The sequence below is a fragment of the Bubalus bubalis genome, chromosome 15 (genome assembly GCF_019923935.1).
Source record: "Bubalus bubalis isolate 160015118507 breed Murrah chromosome 15, NDDB_SH_1, whole genome shotgun sequence".
NCBI lineage: Eukaryota > Metazoa > Chordata > Mammalia > Artiodactyla > Bovidae > Bubalus > Bubalus bubalis.
Genome location: NC_059171.1, coordinates 79,512,661 through 79,537,431, shown reverse-complemented (window position 1 = coordinate 79,537,431; position 24,771 = coordinate 79,512,661). Strand labels below are relative to the sequence as shown.

At 53.4% G+C, this 24,771-nt stretch overlaps 1 protein-coding gene across 1 annotated transcript in view; it reads left to right on the top strand.

Annotated features, from left to right (window-relative positions):
- Positions 1-3,013: 3,013 nt before the first annotated feature.
- The window catches only part of LOC102392998 (maestro heat-like repeat family member 5), a 59,183-nt gene continuing 37,425 nt past the window's right edge, over positions 3,014-24,771 (top strand). The window contains exons 1-10 of the mRNA XM_044928906.2: positions 3,014-3,160; positions 8,409-8,590; positions 9,846-9,991; positions 10,603-10,731; positions 13,010-13,169; positions 14,631-14,683; positions 22,107-22,214; positions 22,496-22,612; positions 23,448-23,567; positions 24,548-24,694. Coding sequence (XP_044784841.2) covers positions 3,081-3,160; positions 8,409-8,590; positions 9,846-9,991; positions 10,603-10,731; positions 13,010-13,169; positions 14,631-14,683; positions 22,107-22,214; positions 22,496-22,612; positions 23,448-23,567; positions 24,548-24,694 — 1,242 coding nt within the window. The 5' untranslated portion in view covers positions 3,014-3,080. The remainder of the gene's footprint in view (positions 3,161-8,408; positions 8,591-9,845; positions 9,992-10,602; positions 10,732-13,009; positions 13,170-14,630; positions 14,684-22,106; positions 22,215-22,495; positions 22,613-23,447; positions 23,568-24,547; positions 24,695-24,771) is intronic.

The following is a 24,771-nucleotide window of genomic DNA, read 5'->3' as shown; positions in this document are numbered from 1 at the left end:
GGGCTGGCCTGGCTGTGACTGGGAACTGAGGGGGCTGGGGTGGGCATGGAGGGGGACAGAAAGAAGCAGCCTGGATAGCAGAGCAGGGGCTGGGCTGCTGGGCCCTGGGTCAGGCCGGTCCTCTCTGGGGCAGTAGCAGCATCCTCCTCCCCTAAGGGTCCAGGCTGGAGCCCGCGAGCCGGAGTGTGCCAGGGGCCTGGGCGGTGGGATGCCGAGGCCCCCTCCCCACCGACTTGCCGTCTGCGCTCAGGAAGGCTGTGGCCCCGGGCTAGCCCATCTCTGCGGGAACGCCCGGCCGGCCCGCCCCTCGGGTCCCCCGCCTCGAGTCCTGCCTGGGCCCGCAGCGCCATCTGCCGGCGGGATGGGAAGGCTCGGGCGGAACTGGCCCGAGGTCCCTGGGGAGGAACGGGTACCCTGCGGAGACGGGTGCGCGATGGTTCACAGGCCTCGTGCTCCCCCTGGAGTGAGCTGTGAGGGCCTGGTTTTGAACCTGGCTCCACTGTTGGCTGCTGTGTGACCTCCTGCCAGTTCCTGACCCTCTCTGAGCATCATCCCGATCGCAGGGAGGTGAGCACACCCGGCCTCCAGATTACTATGAAAAGTGGCCATGAAGCTGGGAGCCCACACGCGGCAGAGGTGGTCCCCCCACCCCCGGCGCTGAAGGTGCTCCCCAGTTTCTGAGAGGTTCATGGGGAAAGCAGGCAGGCGGCATGACCCAGCCGGGGACCTGCAGCCCTGACATCTCACCGTTTTCAAACATGGTGAAGGGTAGCACGAGATGGACAAGGATCAGACCCCAAGTCTCAGTGTCCCCTGGGGCTGGCACCTGTCCCCACAGGAGGCTCATCCACTCCCACCCTAACATCCAGCCCCCCCTTGGACCCTGCAGGAACAGGAGTCCCCCCCACCCCACCTCGCCACAAGCAGCTCTTGCATTGTCCATCTGGGGCTTGCTGGAAAGTTCTGTGGAAAACCTGCCTCCCTGTAATCCAGGTACATTCCAAGAGCCCAGAAGGCCCACTGGGAAGTTCTGGGGCCAGGACCCAGGAACCGACCCCCCCCCCCGGCTCATCCCCTTGGGGGCCGGCCTCTCTCTGTACCCTGCTTTCTCCTCCCTTCTGCCTGGAGCCCTAAGGAAGGGTGGGCAGCTATAGAGAACCCCAACCCAGTGCTTCCCTCTTGGCCCCAATTCCAGATTCCTAAGGGGAGGAACTGCTTGGCCCACCTTGCCCAGTCAGCCTGGTCGATGTCCAACAATGGCTCACCAAAACAGAAAGAAGCCAAAGGCCCTGACTTGCAGCATTGCCCACGACCATGGTGTAAAGGCTCCCACCACGGCTGGTCCCCGGCTGCCCCTGTGATGGATGCATACAGAGTCTGGCAGAGATGCACGATACCGCCCCGTATACAGACAGAGACACGTAAATAACCTCTAGGACACGGGTGACAGTAAAATAGATGCAATTAGCAAGAAGTGATAGGCTTGGGGCACTTATTACCTCTGTGTTTATTAGCGTCCCTTCCGTTGTGGGCTTCTAAGGTGGTATTTAACAAGTAACCCTCAACTTGCTGAGCATTTAAGCACTGATCACACAAGTCTGTAGGCCACCAGACAGAGTGGCTACAGGGAGCCACCCTGGAGGCGTGGGGGCCCAGCCCTGAGAAGGGTCACTGTCGACACCTGTTCTGGGAGCTTTGTGGGATCCAGTCTCCCAGGGACCCTCCTTTGTGATTCATGGACCCAGCTTTCAGCAGTCCCTCTCACGGTGCTGAAGGATGGGCGAGGGTGAACCGGGCAATGAACAGGACTGTCCCACGTGCTCCCATCAGAGTGAGCTGAGCCAAAGGCTTGGGGAAGACCCCATCCCCCAGCTGCCTGGATGAGCAGGACCCTGCCCCTCCTCACTCTCAGCCTCAGGCTCCTCCCCACACAGGGTGCATACCCAGGAGCCCCCTCTCATGGGACATCCTGAAGTTCTGCTGCAGTTAGCCCTGGTGCGGCTGCCCACCGAGTCGGACAGCCATGCTGTGTTGGGCACCCATCTCTTACCAAGCCCCTTTCGGGGAAAAGTGATTTAAGTCTCAGAACCAGCTGGGGAGGGGGCATCATCAGCCCCTGTTTCTAAAGAGGTCACAGCCTCGGAAAGGTCACCTGCCCGGCAGAGCCAGAGAGGCGGGGCTGACCCCCGGAGCAGCTGCAACACCCCCAAGGCCTCGCGGTAGGCAGTTCTTATCTGTTGACTCTAGCTTCCTGCACACGGCCAGGGTCCCACACGTGTGTGTCTCCAGGACGCAGGGGCTGCAGGCACAGCGCGGCTGCGAGGACTCCTCGAGATCAGGGCCAGCTGGGCTGGGGGTGGGCCGCCCACCAGCAGGTCCAGACACCAACCGTCCGCTGCCTGGGGCCTCCTCGCCCCTCCACACGGGAGGAACCTGGGGCCTCTGGCAGCGGAGTCTGCTGACAAGCATCCCTGTTGGGAGCCCTGGTCTGTCTTCGGGACCCAGCTCCCCTGTAGCCATGCAATTGGACTAGGGGACGACGAGCAGGCAGCCCACTGCGGACCTGCCCAGAGGGCTTCCACTGGGAGGCCATTCAGTCCCAGCTCTGCCGCTTCCGGCACTGAGCACGCAGTAAGTTACCCGTCGCTGTGGAACATACAACCGCAGACTCGGGGACTTAAGACCACGCGTTTACTGCCTTGCAGCTGCTTGGGTCGGGAATCCAGGCGGGCTTTAGCTGGGCCTCCTGCCTCGGGGGGTCTCCAGGGTGCAGCAGCGTGTCAGCCAGATCCACAGGTGTCCAGAAGGAGACAACTAAGAACCAGAGGTGGAGGGGCATGCTGAGGGCATAGGTGTACACGCACGTGCGCGCACACACACACTCACACATGGGCTGTGCCCAGGACACAGTGTTCGATTCCACAGCCCTGTCTTTGGCAAGGTGCCGTGGGTGCTGCAAGCATTGTGACCTCAGGGGTGAGGTCAGGGCTGGCTGGGGCGGGGGAGGGGCAGCCCAGAGATAGAGCTGCTCGGCCGGGCATGAGGAGAGAGTGGGCAGCACCTCCAGACTGCACCCCAACATGGACGCGCAGCATTCAGAAAAGCCACACAGCCACGCCAGCACAGACAGGACCTCCTCAGCCAGGTCCCAGAACCCCAGGTCAGCCCAGTGCCGGGCAGGGGCCCCCTGCAGAGCAGGGCAGCAAGGGGTGGACCCCCAGAGCCTGGGCCCAGGACAGAGGGGTCCTACAGCATGCCAGCAGCCCCCTGGAGTGGGAGTTGGGGGTGGACACTGACCTCACAGCCCTCAATGTGGTGGAGAGGAGGCTGGGGGGCGGCAGGGTGGGGCGATTGGGTGCAGGGAGAGAGGGGGTCTCGAGTTCCAGCATGGCCTTTGCCGTCACATCGCCTATAGCTGCCGATGCTTGTGGGGACCAGCGGTGTGAGATGGAGTGGACGGATGGACAGACAGTGGGCATGCTGTCCCTCTGCTGCCCGGAACCTCAACCTCGTCGAGAGGGCGCAGCAGCCTGTTTCCTAAGAGACTTGAGGGATATGCACAAAGGGGAGGTCCTCTGTGGCCTTTGTGGTCCGGGGTCCCCTGTGCCCCAGGTGGGCGCAAGGGCAGCTCCGTCTCCTGAGTCCAGCGGCAGGTTGGAAGCTGGAGGGCAGCCTCCCTCTCTGGGTCCCCAGGCCCATGGTGTTCTGCGTGGGGACTGGGGCACATCGGCTCTCCAGGCTGTCCCTGAGGGGGTTCCCAGGTGAGGTTCTTGCCTGTGCTTCTGGGGTCGTGTCTGTCCCCGAGGGAGCTGCCCAACCTGCCTCGGAACGCAGCTCTTCTGTTCTGCACCGTCGCTTCTGCCCGCGTGCTCAGGCAGGTCTCCCCTCTGCCGCATCCCGCCTCACGTCTAGGGCGAGAAAACACTCCCCCTGCAGCTGTCTGCTAACTGCGTTCCTATTCTCCTGTCTTTTAAAATACACTCAGTCCTGGTCGCCGCGGGACTGGGAGGCGGGTTTGGGGTGAGACACAGATCTCGCTGGTGGCTGTGGTCAACCCTAACCAACCAAGGCCCCTCCAGGGTGCAGGAGGGGCCAGGCTCGGTGTGAAAGGCTGAGCCCTCCGGGAGCAGCATGGGAGTGGCTGGTTTTCTGAGAGGCCATAGGAAGGAGGGGGCTTCCCAGGTGGCCCTGGTGGGTAAAGAACCCACCTGCCGATGGAGGAGACTTAAGAGATTCGATCCCTGGGTCAGGAAAATCTCCTGGAAGAGGGCATGGCAACCCACTCCAGTATTCTTGCCTGGAGAATCGCATGGACAGAGCAGCCTGGAGGGCTGCAGTCAATAGGGTCACAGAGAGTCAGCCACGACTGAGAGACTGAGTATGCACGTAGGAAGGGGGGCCTTCCAGGAGGGGCGGTGTGTGTACTGAGCCCCAGTGGTCACATCCCTGGGATGCAAGCTTTGGAGTCGGAGCCGGTCTGAACAGATGCTGTCCTGCAGAGGCTGTGTGTCCTGGGATGGGTCGCTGAGCCTCTTCTGTGTCTCAGCGCCTCGTGGGGTTGGTGTGAGGACACGGCAGACAGGATCAAGCTCCTGACACAAGCCCATCCTCGTTGGCAGCGGTGTGAGGTGGGTGGTGGGGCGAAGTACAGCCCGGGAGAATCCCCCGCTGACCACACAGTCACTGGTCCCCAGAGAGGCAGATGGTGGGGAGGGGCAGAGGGAACTCAGGCTGGACGTGGCCAGGGAAAGGGAAGACCCCCATGCTCCAGGCAGGAAGGCCAGCTGGGAGGGGAGCTGAAGGTAGCAGCTCCAGGTGGACGGGAGGACGGTCCCACTGTCCAGGGCTGACCTTGGCTCCTCCCAGGAGCACACCCCCAGCAGCATCCACTCACTCGGTCAGTCACTGGGCCTTCGCCCAGGGCCTTCCCTGGGACATGTGGGGGACCCAGAGAGAGATAGCCAGCACACCTCCAGGGGGACTGGGAAGGAAAAGGCCCAGGGGTTGGTCAGTGGAGCTGCCAGGGTTCCTGTGAGTTCAGCGGGAGCGAAGGAGGGCCATCAGTCATCAGAGAGCCAGGGGACACACCCCTTACTCTAGGATGCGCTGACTGTGGCGAGCAGGCTGAAAGCAACTTCACGTGGCCCCAACAAGGGGTCGAGGAGGACGGGGAGGGGGAGGACACACGCTCTGGGCAGACAGGAGAGCAGAGGCCCAAGGTCAGCCGGAAGGGCTCGGGCAGCTGACGCGGTGCGGAGGCTGCAGAGGACAGACCGCCAGGATCCCAGTGAGCTGGAAGGGCTGGACCCAGAAGAGCCTAGCGGGGCTGATGGCTGCTCTGGACACATCACTCTACCGTTCTTTCCACAAACGTTTGCTGAGTCCCTGCGAGGAGTGCCAGGCACGGTTCCAGGTGTTGGGGACACAGCTGGAAACAAGACATGAAGAGCCCTCTCTCCTGGCTTGCATTCGGGTGGGGGAGACAGCAATAAACACCAGACCTGGCCCAGAGAATCATACAGTGTTACAAGCTGGAAAGGGGCGTGGGAGGAAATCGACCGGTCAGGGAGTGGAGAGTGCGGGGCGAGGGTCAGAGTTTAAAGAAGCTTATCGAGAAAAATACAACTGAGCAAAGAAGTGAAGGGGGGTGAGGGGCTGAGCTGAGCAGCGCTCTGGAGGGAGGGTTTCACCAAATGGGAACAGCCAGTGCAAAGGTCCTGAGGTAGAAGTGTGTCCGGCAGGTTCAGAAGTAGCGGGAGCCCTCTGCACCTAGGGTGGGTGGAGTGAGCAAGAAAAAGCCAGAAAAAGGGACTTCCCTGGTGCTCCAGAAGTTAAGACTCTGAGCTTCCACTGCAGGGGGCATGGGCTCGATCCCTGGTTGAGGAAATAAGATCCTGAAAGCACCAAAGATCCTGCATGCCACGGGGCATGGCCAAAAAGTGAAAAGTAAATAAATATTTAAGAAAAAAGAAATAGTAGAAGAAAATGAGATGGGGGGTCATTTTTGTTCTTATTTCTTTTGTTCTTGGTTTGTTTTTTTTTAGCTATGTTGTTGTTCAGTAGCTAAAGTATTTCTTATTTAAATGCAGTAAAATTCACCCTTGTTAGTGTCCAGTTCTACAAGTTTTTTCTTAATTAATATAATTTTCTAGGGGCCATAGTGCACAGCATGTGGGATCTTAGTTCCCTGACCAGGGATCGAACCTGCGCCCCCTGCAGTGGAAGTCCCAGTTCTAGACTGGGACTCATCCAGTGTCCCAAACTCTTACAGAGGTGCAGCCACGACCACACACAAGCTATGAAACGGCTCCATCCCCCCTGAAAATTCCCCGTGCCCCTTCTCGTAATCAATCCTCCAGCAACCCCGCTATCCCCAGAAACCACTGATCTGTTTTCTGCCTGTATAGTTTCACCTTTTCAGAATGTCACAAAAATGGGACAAGGCCACACGTCGCTTTGGGGGTCTGGTTTCTTTCACACAGCGTAACACACGTAAGCCTCCTCCATGTGGCCTCCTTCGTCAGTCACTCCTCTCGTTACCGCTAAGTAGTATTTCTGTGGGTCCTGAAATAAAATGCAGTTTTTGGTGCATTCACCAGTCGAAGGACATTTGGATTTTTTCTGTTTGGGGTTATTATCAAGCCACGGTAAACATCTGTGTACAGATTCTTGTGTGACGTTGTCATTTCACTTCGGTAAATGCCTAGGAGTAGAACAGCCGAGTTGGATGGTGAATGTAGGTTTCGCTTTCTAAGAAAGTACCAAACTACCCTCTATGCTGGCTGTACCATTTTGCATTTCCGCAGGCAATGATGGAAACTCTAGTTACTCTGTCTTCTCACCAGCACTTGGTATTTTCTGGTTTTTCTTTTCTCCATTCTAGTAGATGTATATTGATATCCCACTGGGGTTTTAATTTGTTTCCCCCCTGGGGAATGGTGTGGAGCAGTTTTTATGGGCTTATTTGCCATCTGTTTTTCTCCTTTAGTGGAATGTCATTTGAATCTTTTTACCTGTATTTTCTTAGGTTGGTTGTGTTTTGTTCGTAAGGTATTTGTATATTTCAAGCATAGTCTTTTATCACCTATGTGATTTGCAAATTACTCCTCCAAGTCCAAAGCTTATCTTTTCACTTGTTGTAGCTGTCTTTCAAAAAGCAGAAATTCTTAATTTTGGTGAACTTATGTGCCAATTTTTTATTTTATGGATGGTGCCTTTGGTGTCACATACGGGACTGCTTTGTGCAACTCAGGATCACAGAGATTTACTCCTACATGTTCTTCTAGAAGTTTTAGAATTTTAGGTTTTACTTTAAGTCTGTGATCAATTTTGAGTTAATTTATGTTTGTGAAAGAAAGTTAAAGTGATGTCGCTCAGTCGTGTCCGACTCTTTGCGATCCCGTGGACTGTAGTCTACCAGGCTTCTCTGTCCATGGGATTTTCCAGGCAAGTGTACTGGAGTGGATTGCCATTTCCTTCTCCAGGGGACCTTCCTGACCCAGGGATCGAACCCAGGTCTCCTGCATTGCAGGCAGATTCTTTACCCTCTGAGACACTAGGGAAGCCCTAACCCTATGTTTATAGTGAGATAAATTTATGTTTGTAGTGAGATATAAATTGGGGTTTATTTTTTACATGTGTTTATCCAGTTATTGCAGCACCATTTATTGAATAGACTATCCTTTCTTAATTGAATTCCTTTTGTTGCACCTTTACCATAATACATGTGGGTCTTTTTCTAGACTCTATAGTTTGCTTTATATTTGTTTGTATTTCTGTGCTTTCATCAATATCACACTGCACTGATTACTGTAACTTTATTATAAACCTCCAAATCAGCAATATCAGTGCTCCAATTCTTCTCTCAAAGTTATTTGGCTATCTTCATTCCTTTACTTTTCCATATAAATTTTAGAAACAATTTGTTGGCTACTACAAAAAAAATGCTTCTGGGATTTTGATGAAAATTGCATTGAATATTTAGATAAATTTAGAGAAAATAGACAACAATATTGAGTCTTCCAATCTGCGAACATGGTGCGTCGCTCCATTTATTAAAGTCTTTATTTCTTTCAACACTATTTTATATTTTACAGTATATAGATCTTACAATTATTTGATACATTTATACCTAAACATCTCATGATTTTTAGTGCTATTGTTTATAGTACCTTTTTATTTTAATTCGCAGTTCATTGCTGGTACCTAGAAACGTGACTAATTTTTGTACACTGACTTTATATTTGCCAACTTGCCGAATTCACTTTTTTGTTCTGGTAGGGTGTTTTTTAGATTCTTTGGAATTTTCTAGTTAGATAATACCATCCTCTCGGCCTCTCCAGCACCTCTTTCAGTAAACACACGGGGCCATTCAGATGCATACACCCAAGGCCTCTTTTCCCTTTCAGAATCTCCTCCCACATCTCTGAATTCACAAAGAACCAGTCCTACATGACGGTACCTCAGAATTCTGCCCATGGGGACAGACAGAGGCACCCCACCACCATCCTGCTCTGCAAGTCACAGAGCAGCCAGGCCGCCCTGATGCCCAAGGAGCACACGGAGTTCATCGAGGAAGCCTACAATGCAGGTGACCCCCGGCCCCGGGACTCGGTTCCAGCAGACCCCATCAGTCCCTCCACCTGAGGAAGTCCCGGGAACGAGGGCCAGAGCAAGCCCACCCTCCAGGACCTTGGGGTGTTAAGAGGCGTGGATCTGGTGCAGCTTTCAGCAGTGCCTCCTGCGCATCCTTTTTGGCCTCCTCACACCTCCTGAGACACCATCGGAAGCCCCAAATGCCCTCTCTCAGCCCTTCCTTCCACCCTCATCCAACCCCTTTCACACCCTAGAACCTCAGCTCACACCTGGCCCTCTCACTGGAATGCTTTCCCCCTCCTTCAAAGGACGACCTGCCTTCATCCTTGTAGGCAAAGCTAAAATGCCACCCTCTCTGGCAAGCCAGTCCTGACTGCCTCTCCGTCTTAGGATTTATCATCCTTCCACTCTCTGTGTGCCTAGGGCCTTTTAGACAACTTTCCCACAGAACTCAAGTCCACCGATACTGGGTAGGGCTCTCCTGGGCTGGAGGCTCCTTCAGAACAGAGCCAGGCCCTGACTCCCCTTGGAGCCGCGCACACAGTCTTACAATAAATGAACACCACTGAATGTTGGGTGACTGGATGGAGGATGAAGCTGTGAGGAAAGAACAGATGGAGGGATGGAGGGATGAATGCTTAATTTATCAACAGATAAATTAAGGGTGGGTGGATGGGTAGATGAATTTTTAAATGGGTGAATGGTGAGTAGATGGATGGATAGATGGATTTAGGAATGGAAGGTCGGATGGACCGAAGGTGGATAGATGGATAAATTTATTCATGGATGGACTGATGAATGAGCATAAGGATGAGCAGGCAGGTGGGTGGACCGGTGGATTGATGGATAGAAAGACATGGATAAATGGGTGCATGGACAGATCGACGGACACATGGATGATAGACGGACACATGGATGATAGACGGACACATGGATGATAGACAAATGGGTAAATGGATGGGTGAAAAGGAGTGAACCGATGAATGGATCGAGTACTGCACGAGCGAGCGAGAATGCATTCCCTGCTTGCTTTCTTGCTTCTGATCTTCCCTTGAACCTCAGAAGGACGGGCAGAGCAGTTAGGAGCCCCAGGATCACCCAGTGTGTCCCAGCCCCGCCCCGCCCCGCCCCGCCCCGTCCCACCCCTCCCCTGCCCGCCCAGCCCCTCCCCACCCCCTCCCCTGCCCGCCCAGCCCTGCAGGTGCACCGTGGCCCCCACGGCGCACCCACCCTCACTCCTTCTGCCTCAGCCATCTGCTTCAAGCTGCTCCGGGACCTCAGTGGTTCAGACTCCCTCCACCTGAGGTACATCATCAAGAAAATCAAGAGCATGGCGCACGGGGCCCCCAATCTGGTGCTAGAAACCATCCACGACTACTTTGTAAACAACCAGCAGGTGGGAGCTGTTAGGGCTCTTCAGGGCGGGCGTGGGGAGGGGAGGGCAGGGCTAGACCCAAAGCGGGTTCAGACCTTGGTTCCTCCGGACAGCAGAGCCATGATTTGGGGCAAGTCAGTCTCCCCATGTGTCCAGCGAGCCAGCAGGGGGTGGGTGGAAAGTAGACCAACATGTGTGGACCATCCTCTGAACAGTCTCTCTATAGACTATCATGATTCTCAGAGATGAGAACGCTGAAACTTAGAGGAGGGAAGTAATTTGCCTAAAGTCACAGGGGAGGGATGATTGGGTGGATGATTAGGGTTAAGCTCTATCTGGATTTTTTAATGAATGGATAGATAAAAGAATAAATGGATGAACTGGTAGAATGCTCTTTAGACCCCCTGGTAGTTCCCTGAGGATGGAGACAAGTGTTTATTCATCTGTCTCTGCAGAACCTAGCTCAGGGCTGTTCACAACGGTGTTGCTGCATGGATGGCCAAATGTGTCCACTATGCTATCTCCTCGCTGGCCTCTTTACGCACCGCCCCCTAACTGCTGCTCCCACAGCGACTCCCCACTTAATCAGACCCAACTTGTCCCTGAGCCTGTGTCCTCCCTGCCATCCACAGATCTCCACCCGGCACAAGTTCCAGCTCTTCCACGTCCTAGGGGCAGTCATTGGAGCCAGTGAGTCCCTGGAGGAGACCTGGGAGAAGTCCTTCATGCAGCTGGCCCTGGAGAACATGACCAAGTCCACGGTGAGTCTCCCCCACCACCCACCCCCAGCAAATAGGCCATTCCACAAAGGCTTCTGAGGTGCAGGCAGCTGCCCGGGGGACCCAAAGAATGCTGGGAATGCCCAGCCTTGTGGCTGACCAAGCGATTCTGCCCATTTTCTCATTATCTTACCACCAGCCCCTTCAGAGGGACAGCCTCATGCACTCACTTTACAGCAGAGAAAGGTGAGTCTATGAGAGTTCTTGGCTGGCCTGTGCATCCCACCCATTCCCCAGGCAGTAGCTCAGCCCTTGGCTGCCTGGCTGTGGGTCCCCGCCTATTGAAGACCACAGGCTTGGACCTGGACCGCACATCCTCCAGCAGGTGGGGGCAGGCGCTTCTCTGGGTGCACAAGCTGGTCCAGGACTCACAGGGAGAGCAAGTGCCTCCTGGCGCCTCCATCCTGCATGACGCCCAGCACATGCCTGACTCCATTTTAGCCTCTGCTGGGTGGTCCTGCATCCTTTCAGTCCAGCTGCTTGGGTCCTTTGCTTCTGGAAGACACTTCCCTGATTCCCCAGGACATCGTCCCCTGTGTTGCTCTGTACTAGGCTTCAGGAACACCTGACTCTCAGACCCAGAGCTCTCCATAGTTCCCCATACTCTCATCCCACCTCTCTCTTTCCACCTCTCTGTCCTTCATTCTCCTCTCTGAGGAGCCATCATCTTCCAAATCTTTGACTGCATTTTCTATGCATATCCATGAGCCTTTAACTTTCAAGAGATCTTGGTCTTTGTCCTCAGAAAGTTCCCATTTCATCCTGTTAATGGCTTCACAGATACAGTGTCTTCTCTTATCTCTCAGGATATTAAAGGGACTGTTTTGCTTCCAGTTTTCTCTCTCTGTTTGGCCTCTATTTCCTCTGAGTAGCTTTTCTCTGGGTTTCATCAGGTTTGTGGTTGTGGCTATGGTTTTGATCCCTCCCATATCCGTGGCCTTCTCTGTGTGGCCATCTGCCTGTGCTTAGGAGCTGCTGAGGTGCTCTGGGCACACAGGTGGGTGATGAGATTGGGGGTCCACCGCAGAGTTACGAGGTGAGCCCTCTACTGTCCTCCACATGTCCCCTGTCCCCATATCAGCACCTCAGTGACGTTCCTCTCGGGCCATCCAGATCTCCCAGGGAAGACCTGATCTGGGGCTCAGCCCCACGCAGCAGAGTGGAGAACCTGACCCAGGAAGTGTCTGTCCCCTGCACTCGCAGGCCTGGCCTCCCCCGCCAGAGACCCTCAGCCTGGCCTCTCCAGAGACCCTGTGGGTGTGCAGGGTGGGGATCTGGGCGCTTGACTACTTCACACACACTCCGCCCTCTCCCCGGCCTCCCTAGCTGTAAGCATCTGGGAGACACACGCCCCAGGATTTCTACCAGACCATGTGTGGTGTCGGTGGAGGCCGGTTCTCAGCTTGCCCTACCGCCAGCTTAGCGCTCAGCCCAGTTACCTCACCCAGAGGGGCGGCTATCACCCTCGGTAAAAACCTCCTAAATGTAGAGTACTTGAGGTCTTTTCCTGAAAGAGCAAAATCAGATTCAACCCACCATCTTAACAAGAATCCCTCATAGTCACCCTTTCAACAAATCATAAATGATATAACGAGTTCACATGATGATTCAGACAGCACTGAGGAAAGCCCTGGGTGTGGCAACACAGCGCAGGACAGTCTGAGGCTGCCCCTCGAGTAGAGCGTGGTGGGCCTGGCTGGGGTGCAGGGAGGGCGAGGGGGCTGGGCCTCAGCCCCCGAGACGCTGACACTGACTCCTCGGGCCAGAGCTCTCGGGACCGAAGCAGAGACTCTGTTTCTGAATCCCTGGTGGTTAAGACTCCAAGGCTGTGATGTTGTCCTAAGCTCTCAGGAGTTCCGGAAAGAGGTGACATCGAGTAGAGCCTTCAGGATGCATGTCTAGAGCGTAGGTGCTGGAGCAAGCTTTCAAAATGGACTAGCGTTTGGATAGACAGGACGAGTGGACACTGTGTTCCAGGTGGGAGACACAGCATATGTGCAAAGGCTCAGCAGCAGGGATAATGACGATGGGTTTCTGGACCAGGAAGAGGCCCAGGGATGTGGACATTCACGTGTGATCCTGAGCCCTGGGGACGAGCCTCACCTTCACCCGCCCGCTCTGCGTGTCGGGCTTCCTCAGCCTCAGTTTTCCATCCAAAACCTGGGTTGACAGTAGCTGTCTTGCCCACCAAAGCAGACCCTGTGTGTGAGATGTCAAGGCTCCATCTGACCACCCACTCTTCCTTTCCGCCCCCGCCCAGGAGCTGGAGGAGGCCTACCAGGACGCGGCCAGCAGCGTGCTGGTGGCCATCTGCAGGCACTCCTGGCAGGTGGTGGCCCAGCACCTGGAGGCTGAGGTCCTGTCGGGCATCTTCCCGCACCGCAGTCTCTTCTACGTGATGGGCATCATGACCTCTGATGGTATGTCCTGCCCCTGGGGCCTGGGCCCAGCCACCCTCTGTCCGCAGGCTAGCAGGGGGCGGGGCAGGCTGTGAAGAGAGCACGAGGGGGCCGGCAGGGCTGCTGACCTGCGGGACATACTCGGGACTGAGCATCAGCTGCACAACAGGGAAGCCAGCCAGACGGCCCCAAGCTGCGGCCCGGACACCCCCACGGCATCTGTGCTGCCCGTCCCGACGAGGCCACGCTCCTGCCCTCGGCATTTCAGCTGCCCGCCTGGACACAACCAGGGCGGAGCAAGGAGGTTCCAGGAGGAAGGGCTGCCCTGCCGTGGTCCGTAGGTTCCCGGCAGACAGACAGGCCGAGCTCACAGAGACTGTGCAACAGGCCTGGGCACCCAGCTGCACGTTGCAGGCCCGGGAGGTCCATATTTCTGTGCCTCCTCCATAGCTGCTGCCTCTGAGCCACTGGAAGGGCCACCTTGGATAGTGGGGGGTCTCTGAGGACCCCTGGGGAGGACTCATGGAGGGAGGTCTTACCAGGATGAGGCTCAGCTAACACTCTCTGAGTTCCTGTCGTGTGCCCGGCTCTGCCATCACGAGCTCACAGCCTCGCCAGGGAGGCAAACTCCACCTCTCATTCATTCATTCACAAGCATAGCTGAGCTCACTGCTGCCCAGCTGTGGGGGTACTTCTGCCCTGGTGGCCATCAGGGAGGACTTCCCAGAGGAGGCAGCCAACTCTGAGCCATGCCTTGCATGCCAGGAGTAGGGGTTTGAGGAGGAAATGGTGTGAGCACACCCCGGGGCCTTAGGGAGGAGCTAGTCAACAGCCTCAGCTCGAGGGTTGAGGTCAGGGGGAGAAATGGGTGTGGCGGTTCTGCTGTCTCCAGGGTGACCCAGAGGGGAGGCCTCAGAGGCTGCACTTGGGAAGAAGGCTGGGAGGAGGCAGGCCTCAGCTTGGCTCGGCTTTGCACCCCTCCCCTGGAGCTGACAGGCTGGGTGGAGGTCCCTCTGTGCCTCGGGTTACCTCTGAGATCCCCCCAGAGCATTCCCTGAAGTGGCCCCTCTTTCTGAGGTTGGGTTTCCAAAGCTCCATAAAGGCTTTCCAGCCCCCCAGTGTGGCCTTCCCTGGGCCTTGTTTTCCCATGGTTGAGGAGACCCAAGCACGTCCCAGGGGACCATGCCCAGAGGGAGCCCTCTATACCACTGTCTGAGCCTGAGGCCCAGAGAGGGAAGTTAACCCACCTGAGGTCACACAGGATGGATGGCAGGACCACAACTCCAGCCCAGCGCTTTGGACACCCAAGTCCAGCTCACCATCCTTGGAGCTCACCTCCCCCAAGGAGCCAGACAAACACAGGACAATGTAGTCCTGACTCAGTCATGTCCAAGGGATGGGGGAGATGGAGCCCAAGCCCAGCCCCAGCCGTGGACACAGGAGCTGGCCTCCAGTGACCACCACCTCCACTCTCTCCCTCAGAGACTCTCTACAAGGAGGGAGAGAAGGCTGGCTGGGAAGAGCAGCTGGCCAAGGTAGGGAGGGAGCCCAGCCACGGGGGCCTTCTGCAGGGATGATGGGGGGCGAGGGTGGGCACCCACTCAGCCCTGGGAGGGTGGAGGAGGCTCAGGATGGGAGGCGGAGGGCGGGCAAGGCTGGTACCGAGGAGCAGCAGGGTCCCTGGGGGTCAGGACGTGAACTTGTCTCTAGACACCTGGCACAGAGCAAGTGTCCAACGCACACAAGGCCCTTCCCGCCCGCCCTGGGGCCTGGGTCCATGGCTGAGGGGCCCAGAGAGGATGTGGAGGCCAGACGGGAGAGCAGAGGGGCGAGGAGGAGGGCGGTGGGGACTGAAGTTGTCACAGCGAGGACGGGTGTCACGCTGCTCCCACTCCAACCACACACCACGTGGCTGGGAGAAGGGACGTTGGGCCCTGGCAGGCCTGGATTCAAGTCCAGATTCAGCCAACCACAGCTGTGTGTCCTGGGTGACCTACTTTGCCTCTCTATACCTTATTTCCTTCTCTATCAAATGGGGGTGAAAGTGCCAACCTCCAGTGCTCGCTGTGAAATGACAGGAAATAATCTACATGGTGCCTGGCACTGTGCGTGACAGACAGGAAGCCCTCACTCACTGCATTAGTTATTATTATCATATAGTAGCAGCAGAACAGTTGTAATTAAATAGCATTTAGTGGAAATAACACCGCTAGCAGCAGCAATACAGGTAATTAATAGAAAAATAAAGACAGAAAATCACTAAGTACATAGAAGACTTCAACAACATAATTAACCAAATTGATCTAATTGACGTTCTTTTCAAATGTAAATGGAACATTCACCAAGACAGATCGCTTGCTGGGCCATATATCAGATTTCAATAAATTTAAAAGGACTGAAATCAAACGGAGCACATTCTCTGCCCAGAAGGTCAATTAGAGATCAATACCAAAAATATGTCTGGAGAAATTCCAAATATTTGGAAATTAGACAACACTCTTTTAAGTAACCCACAAGCCATAGAAGAAATCACAAGGAAAATTAGAAAATATTTTGAAATGAATGGTAAAGAAAGCACAATATGAAAATTTGAAAATTTTGGGGACTCAACAAAAAACAATGCTTAGAAGAAAATTATATTTGTAATGCCCATATTAGAAAAGAAAAAAGATAAAATCTATTATCTAAACTCCATTTTAAGGAGCCATTCCCCAAAGTGCAAATTAAGCCCAAAGTAGAAGAAAGAAAATAATAAAAAGTAGAGGAAAAATCAAATTTTTTTAAATGGACAAACAATAGAGAGTGAATAAAACCAAAAGTGGGTTTTTCAAAAATATTAATAAAATGATAAGCTCTTTGATAAGCTGATCAAGAAAATAAAAAATATTCATTATCAGTAAAGATGGAATATCACTGAACAATCTTTAAACATCTGGAGAATGTTTGGGTAATAAAATATGATTCCAATAAATTAGGCAATTTAGACTGAATAAACAAATTCCCTAGAAAACACAAACCACAGAACTGACAAGAGAAGAAACAGAGGATCTGAGTAGCCCTGGATAAAAGAAATTGGAATCATATTTTATAAACCTTCCCACAGGCTTTGCTGGTTAATTCTATCACAAGTTAAAGTGTCAGTTGCTCAGTCATGTCTGACTCTTTGGGACCCCACGGACTGTAGCCTGCCAGGCTCCTCTGTCCACGGGATTCTCCAGGCAAGAATACTGAAGTCGGTTGCCATTCCCTTCTCCAGAGCATCTTCCCAACCCAGGGATTCAACCTGGGTCTCCTGCTTTGCCGACAGATTCTCTACCGTCTGAGCCACCAGGGAAGCCCATCACAACTTAATGCAGAAATAATACCAACTCTGTCCAAATTCTCTCAGAAAATAGAGGAAAAAGGAACACTCTTGAAACCATCTGATGGGGCCGGCACAACTCCAACACCAAAGCTGGAAGAAAACATTACAAGAAAGCTACAGACCAATATCTTTTATGAGGATGAACTCAAAAATATTTAGCAAAAGATTAGCAAGAAAAATCGGCCTTTTTGTTCACCTGCCTGGAATCTCTCGCATCCCAGCCCTTTGGGGTTTTTACAGAGACCTTGTTAATAGGTGTGATTCACCAAACCGCTGACGGTTGATAATGAAAGTCCACCTGTCACCCTCTCTGAAGGTGCAGAGGTGGGTCAGAGTTCCAACCGTCGATCCAGGATGGGTTCTCCTGGCAACTCGCCCTCATCCTAGGTGGAGAGCCAGGGGCTTTCCAGAAGTGGAACCAGGCTTCTTGTGAACAACAAAAGACCTTTACTGCTCTCATCACTTAGGAAAGGGTTTCATAAGCTCTGTGCCAGAAGATGAAGACCACGTGTATATTTTTATCATAAGTCCCAGCGTCACATTGAGGAAGGCCCTTCACAGAGCAGGAGTAGGAGGGAATGATCATCTGTGGAAGCCCTGCCACTCACGCACCTAATGATGAGTGAGTGACACCTTCCCACTGAGATCAGAATGAGGCAAAGAGGCCCACGGTCTCCACTTCTGGTCAACATTGCACTGAAGTCCTAACCAGGGCAGTAAGCTAAGAGACAGGCGAAAACAGATGTACAGATTACAGTGGAAAATGAAAAACTTTCTTTGCAGACAACATAATTGCATACACAGAAAATCTCAGTTTTTTAAATTCTGGAACTATTAATTACTAATAATTGAATTTAGCAAGATCTCAGGATATAGAATCAATATGCAAATGTCGACTGCATTTCTGTGTACTAACAATAAACAATTGGAAAATAAACTTCTAAAAAACTATGATGCAGTCACATTTAAAACATGAAAGACTCAGACAAATTTAACAAAATATGGGCAAGATCTTTACAAAACACTGCAAAAAGAAATTAAATAAAACCTAAATAAATGCAGATAAATGATCATGGATAACAAGAGTCAATAATGTTAAGATGTCAATTCTAAAAATTGATTTGTGTATTGCTAGTGTGATGCCAACCAACTTCATTATAGAATTAAATAAAATCTATAATTTAAAATTTTATATGGAAATTTCAAAAGACCTAGAATAGCCAGAACAATCTTAAAAAAGAGCATAATTACAAGAATTACACTAGCTGACTTCAAGATTTCCTATATAGCTACAATCAACAAGATAGTGAGAATTGACAGAGATAGAAACACCAACATAAAACCACACTTACGTGATCGATTACTTTTTTTTTAATGGTACCAAAGCAATTCAATAGGGAAGGTCTTTTGAACGAATGGTTCTGCAACAATCACCTATCTGGGGGGTAAAAAGGAACTTTAATGCCTGCCTCGAACCATTCGCAAAATTTAATTTGAGATGGGCCCAAGGCCTAAATATTAAAAAACAAAAAAGCTTCTTGAGGAAAACACAGGAGACAATCTTACCTTTATCTTGGGGCAGGTTAATATTTCTTGGAACCCAGAAATCACTCAGCATAAAAAATTTTTTAAATGGATGAATTGGATTCCATCTGAATTAAAGCTTCTGCTCATCCCACAATACTATGAGGAAAGTGAAAAAGGGGAAATCAGAGACACAAAGAAAATATTCACGAGACATATCTCTGACAAGAGATTGTATCCAGAATAAGTGAAGAACTCTTCCAAAAATCAGGGAGAAAAGACAAACAGCCCAACTGCAAAAGTGAACAGAAGATTTAAGTAGGCATGTCACAGAGGAAGGCAGATGAATGACCAAAAGCCAAAGACACAACGGTCAGCATCTTGAATCCTCAGGGAAATGTCAGTTAACATCCGGGAGCAGCCTCTACCCACCCACGGACAGACCTCATAAGAGAAAGAAAGGCTCAGCCAAATGCTGGTGGGGAAGTGCCCGCTGCGGGTGGGATGGGGAAACCTGCTTGGAAAAATGGCATTTTCTTATACAGTTAGGACTCGAGAGTTCTACTTTTAGGTACTAACCCCAGAGGCACGAAACACTCGTACACGAAATTACGCACAGAAGCATGTTCCCAGCAGCCTTATTCCTAAGAGCCTCAGACCAGGAACAACCTGTACTAGGCAGACTCATCCCCTCCCAAAGACCTGAAATCAATTACTTACTCACCCACCGAGGAAAATGGAGGAAGGAGAGCGAGTTACACTGAAGCTGAGCAGCAGAAATAGAGGCGTCAACTTGAAGAAGCGTGCAACAGCACGGCGAATCTCAAACACACACTGAGGGAAAAAACACCAGACACAGGGCTTCCCCGGTGGGTCCGGTGGTTAAGAATGGCCTCGCAATGCAAGGGACATTGGTTTGATCCCTGGTCCGGGAAGATTCCACATGCCCAGGAGCAACTAATCCCAAGCGCCACAATTACTGAGACTCCTCTCTGGAGCCGGCGAGCCGTAGCTATAGAGTGAAGCCCAAGCTCCTAGAGCCCAAGCCCTGCAAGCAGAGAAGCCACTGCAGTGAGAAGCCCGTGAGCCACAATTAAGAGGAGCCCTCAGCTAGAGAAAGCCCGCTCGCAGCGGCAAAGACCACAGCCAAAAAATGAGTCAACACGTCTCTTTAAGAAACATCAGACACAGAAAAGCACACACCACGTGATTCCAGTCGTACGAAATTCTAAAAGAGGCAAAATTAACCTTATGGCAGGCAAACTAAATCAAACCGGCCTTGTGGGGATGGAGATTAACTAGGAGTGAGCATGAGAGAGCTTTCTGGGGCAGTCAGAAATGGTCCAGATATTGACGGACCGACAAAGGTCCGTCTAGTCAAAGCTATGGTTTTTCCAGTAGTCATGTATGGATGTGAGAGATGGACCATAAAGCTGAGCGCGGAAGAATTGAATCTTTTGAACTGTGGTGTTGGAGAAGACTCCTGAGAGTCCCTTGGATTGCAGGGAGAGCCAACAAGTCCATCCTAAAGGAAATCAGTCCTGGATATTCATGGGAAGGACTGATGCTGAAGCTGAAGCTTCAATACTTTGGCCACCTGATCCGAAGAACTGACTCATTGGAAAAGACCCTGATGCTGGGCAAGATTGAAGGCAGGAGGAGAAGGGGGCAACAGAGGATGAGATGGTTGGATGGCATGACATTTAGTTCATGTCCATCGATGACTCGATGGACATGACTTTGAATAAGCTCCGGGAGTTGGTGATGGACAGGGAACCCTGGCATGCTGCAGTCCACAGGGTCACAAAGAGTCGGACCGAACTGAGCGACTGAACTGAACTGAGACATACGTACGTTTGTCAAAATTCATTGCACTACACACTGATGATACACGTGTCTCACTGTACGTTAAATAGACCTCAATATTAAAATATTTTCCAAGCAAGAGTACTGGAGTGGGTGCCATTGCCTTCTCCAATTAAAATATTTAAAGCTTTAAAGAAAATTTTGGAAACAGATGTGTTTCAAATTTCAAAATATTTCAAAATATAAAAAGAAATATGGGGCCCGCCTTATATATTCTGTAAACATTCTTAGCAGGGTCTAGGACTGATGCAGAATCAGATAGATGACTATCTCTGCTACAGAAACATGCAGAATTCACACTAATTCCCATAAATAATGTTGTAGCAGTTTGGGCTCCGCTTTGGCCACCAAATGCTGGTACATGATGCCATGAAAAAAAGAGACACCGAAGGTTTGGGGGAGGGGACAGAAGCCCCTGGTGCTTCTGGAGAAATTAGGAGCTTCCGGGAGGCTGGGGTTCCCTGGGCATTCAGCAGACACCTGTCCTGTGGGCATATGGGAGAGCCACCCAGGTCTTGCTGCACCCTAGCAAATGGACCAGATGTGGGGCACGACTGAGGCAGACAGGTTCCTCTGGATTCTGCCCTGGTGTGCATGCATGCTAAATTGCTTCAGTCATGTATCTGACTCTCTGCAACCCTATGGACTGTAGCCCATCAACATCCTCTGTCCATGGGATTCTCCAGGCAAGAAGGTGTAGGTTGCCATGCCCTTCTCCAGGGGATCTTCCCAACCCAGGGATCAAACCCGCATCTCATGCTTCCTGCATTGGTGGGCTGGTTCTCTACCACCAGCACCACCTGGGAAGCCCTGGTGGAGTGGAGATGACCAATGTGCAGTGAAAGCATTAGTCACTCAGTCACGTCCCACTCTTTGCAACCCCATGGACTGTAGCCGCCAGGCTCCTCTGTCCATAGGAATTTCCAGGCAAGAGTACTGGAGTGGGTAGTCATTCCCTTCTCTAGGGGATCTTCCCAACCCAGGGATAGAGCTCAGGTCTTCTGCATTGTAGGCAGATTCTTTACCATCTGAGCCAAAAGGGAAGCCCTAGGCTAGAGCAGTTTCCACTTCCAGGTCCAAGGGTGCATCACCAGAGGGGGTGCAGACAGTCCTGCCTGCAGAGGGCGCCCTCGTCTCCGAGTATGGCCCTGCCACTGCTCCTTTAGGGTAGATCCCCAGAAACGGAATTAATTGGGGAAATGGATGCATATAAACTATAAATTTTAGTTACCATTGCCCAAACCTGCACTTCAACGTGATCCAATCACCTCCAAAATGTGCTTTTACTATTTCTCAATCTTGGCCAAAATGATACAACATCTTAATTTCCATTTCTTAAATATTAGTAAGGTTGAGTTTATATATCTCCATTTTTAAGTGGATTGTCATCTTTTTCTTATTGGTTTTAAAAAGTGCTCTTTATCAATGATATTAACTCTTGGCAACAGATCACAGAAAGAAAAAAAAACTACTGTGTCTTTCAACTTAATTTATGGTGATTTGGCTAAACAAACTTCTTGAAATGCTTATCTTCACATTTACCAATCCTTTCTTCTTTTAAGGTATTTGTGTTGGGAGCATAATTAGAAGGAGTCTCTCCATCAGAAAAAAATCTTAGGATCAAAATCTTAGACGACTTGTATTGTGGAAACCAGGAACACTGAAAATAGAGAGGCTGTGTATTTATCATCATAAAATGATGCAGTGTTAGAGCTTTTAGGACTTTATGTTTAGAAGGGACTTCTCATTCATGTATTTGATCATTGGTTCATTCATTCCTTCATTCAAAAATACTAAGAGTGTCAACTACTTGTCGAGCACTGTTTTAGGTACTGGGGAGACATCCATGGGCATACAAGACCAACCTTGCCCCCAGGCACCCACACTCTGGTGCAGCCACCTTGAGGGGACACGCCACTGGGCCTCTCTGACAGCCGAGCCCCGGCCCAGCCCTGGGGACATGGTCAGGCTCCTGGTTTCCAGCCCCTCCTTGAGAATCTCCAGCGAGGGGCAGCTTGAAGAATGAGTTTCTTGTCCCCAACAGTGAGCAAACAAGTCAGAGAGCAGGCTCTAGAGCCTCAGGAGAGGGAAGCAGGGAGGAGGACGCGGAGTCAGGACCCCAAGCAGTTACGGGCGGGCCAGGCTGGGGAGACTCATAGGGTGGAGACAGAGACCCTCTACCCACCCACCCCGTCTGCTCACAGATGGCCATCAAGTCGGTGCCGTTTCTGAACACGGAAGGGTGGTCCAAGGAGTTGCTGGGGGCACTCACCAGACCCAACCGGACACAGCAGGAGCAGCCCCCGGAGAAGGTGGGCCACCCCCACCCCTGGTGCGCACCGCACAGGCCCAGGGGCTCTGCCCATGGGCCCACGCCCAGCGCAAGCCCCAGGCCCCCGAAAGGAACAGAGGGCGGGGGCCAGGCGGTAGGACTTGCAGCCACACCCTTGATGCTTCACCACCAGGCCAGGGATTGCTGGTCACAAAGCAGAGGGGTGAGGGGGCCTACACGGGGGAAGTGGCAGCCTGCCCAGTGGACAGGGGTGCAGAGAGGGGGTTCAGGCTCAAGACAGGAAGCTGAACGCTTCCCCAGGCCTTCCTGTTCATCTACTATGGGCTGATGCTTCAAGCCGAAGAGAACGGCACCAACGTCAGGACACACCTGAAAACCCTGCTGGAAACGTCCCACCAGTGGCCCAAGCAGAGAGAGGTAAGGCTATGGCGGCCACTCAGTGCCAAGTGTCTGACCCTGACCACAAGATTAGCCTGAGCCTGGCCACACTCTAGGCCCTGACCTGAGCCCTGACCCTTGTCCCACTGAGCTGTGACCTGAGCCCTGACCCTGGTCCCACTCTGAGCCCTGACCTGGTCACACTCTGAGAGCCCTGACCCTGGTCACATGCTGAATCCTGACCCTGGTCACACTCAGAGCCCTGACCCTGGTCACACTCTGAGCCCTGACCCTGGTCACACTCAGAGCCCTGACCCTGGTCACACTTTGAGCCCTGACCCTGGTCACACTCAGAGCCCTGACTCTGGTCACACTTTGAGCCCTGACCCTGATCACAGGATTAGCCTGAGCCTGGCCACACTCCAAGCCCTGACCTGAGCCCTGACCCTGGTCACACTCTGAGCCCTGACCCTGGTCCCACTCTGAGCCCTGACCCCGGTCCCACTCTGAGCCCTGACCCTGGTCCCACTCCAAGTCCATCACAGCTGTGTCCTCTTCTTTGTCACCTGGACCCTCATTCCACACTCTGGTGCAGGGCTTGAGACCTGGGGGTGGGGAGGCAGCAGTAGCAGGGCTCCACAGAGTCACCTCTCCCCCCACCCTACCCTGACCTCCAGCCCCCATAAAGAGACGCCCCATAATGCTCGGCTCAAATGTGCGTGTCCTCCCAGCCTGGTGGCAGGCAGGTGCCCTGTGCCCTCTGATAAATTCCCTCCCTTCCTGGGCCTCAGTTTCCACACACCCAGGTGAGGGGTAGGCCGGATCCTACCAGCCCACGTCAATGAGCCCTGCCCCCCGCCCCCTGCCCCCACAGGGCATCGCACTCACCGTGGGGTTGGCCGCTGCCCGCCACCTGGACCACGTCTGGGCTGTCCTGGAGCAGTTTGGCCGGAGCACGCCCATCAGGTGGAGTCTGAACAGCTTCTCCCCCAAGGTGCTGGCTCTCTGGCGGCCAGAGGCCTGGACTGCAGACAGGGATGCTGGGCCTCCGTGGGGTGGGGGCTCCTGGGGCCGATTAGGGGGAAAGGCTGTGGGCCACGGCCCCCGGCCTCCGGCCCACCTCTGCAGCAGCGGTGTGGCTCCTGCGCCGCACTTTCCCCCTCCTCGATGGTGCTCCCTCTTTCCCACCGGGCTGCAGGGAGCCCAGCTGTGAGGCCAACACGGGACAGCTGCCGCGTGGCTGCCTGCCTGCTGCGTGGTAGTTAGTGGCTCTTTGATCCTGGGCCACGTCCAAAGCAGGAGATAAGGGCCCGAGGCCAGCCCCGGGGAGCTCCCAAGGCGGAAGCAGTGGCAGCGGCCCCAGGAGGCGAGCCAGGATAGGACAGAGGGGGGATGAGTGAGAACCAGGACCACGGCCGAGGTCCAGCCTCCTCCTCGCAGTGCCGCACCTGGCGGGTGGTAGAGCAGCAGCTGGGACCCGAGGCTCAGACCCCCAGAGAGGGTCTAGTCACTGACAGACTGCAGGATCATAGTGTCCTCAGGGGCATCAAGGGCCCCCACTCTCTGGGTCTCACCTGGAGCCAACACACCGGGTGCCCCATCACCGTCTCTCTAGGCCCAGACACGCCCTCCCAGGCCCCCTGCAGCCTGAGGTGGGACAGAAGGGGGCCAGGTCCTGGGCCCCTGGGGAGGGGCCACCCCACGGCTGGAAGGGTGAGGGGCTTAGATTTTAGCCCGTTCTAGCAGAGACAAGCACCCCCGGGTACACCTTCGAGTGACCCCATGAGACCCAGCCTACCGCCCCTAGAGAGACAGCCCCATCTCCCCTATTTCCTTGTGAAATAAACTGAGGTCCACCCTGCCTCCAGGACCCCGCTAGTGGCTGGGGTACCTCCCATCACCACACCCCCAGGGGAAGGCTCAGCAGGGCCCCCATGCACCTGACCTGCCCCGCCCCCACCCCCCTGTGCCCAGAACTCGGGGGACCTGCGGTGGAAGTGGGCGAGCAGCACCATCCTCCTCGCCTATGGCCAGATGGCGGACAAGGCCAAGGCCCAGATCCTCCCGTGGGTGGACAACATCCTGTCCCGGATGATCTTCTTCTTCCACTACAGCTCCTGGGTACGACCCCCGGCCCACTCCAGAGCCCACCAGAGTGGGGTCAGGATTAGACCTCCCAGGGCCCTGGAGCCCACCTC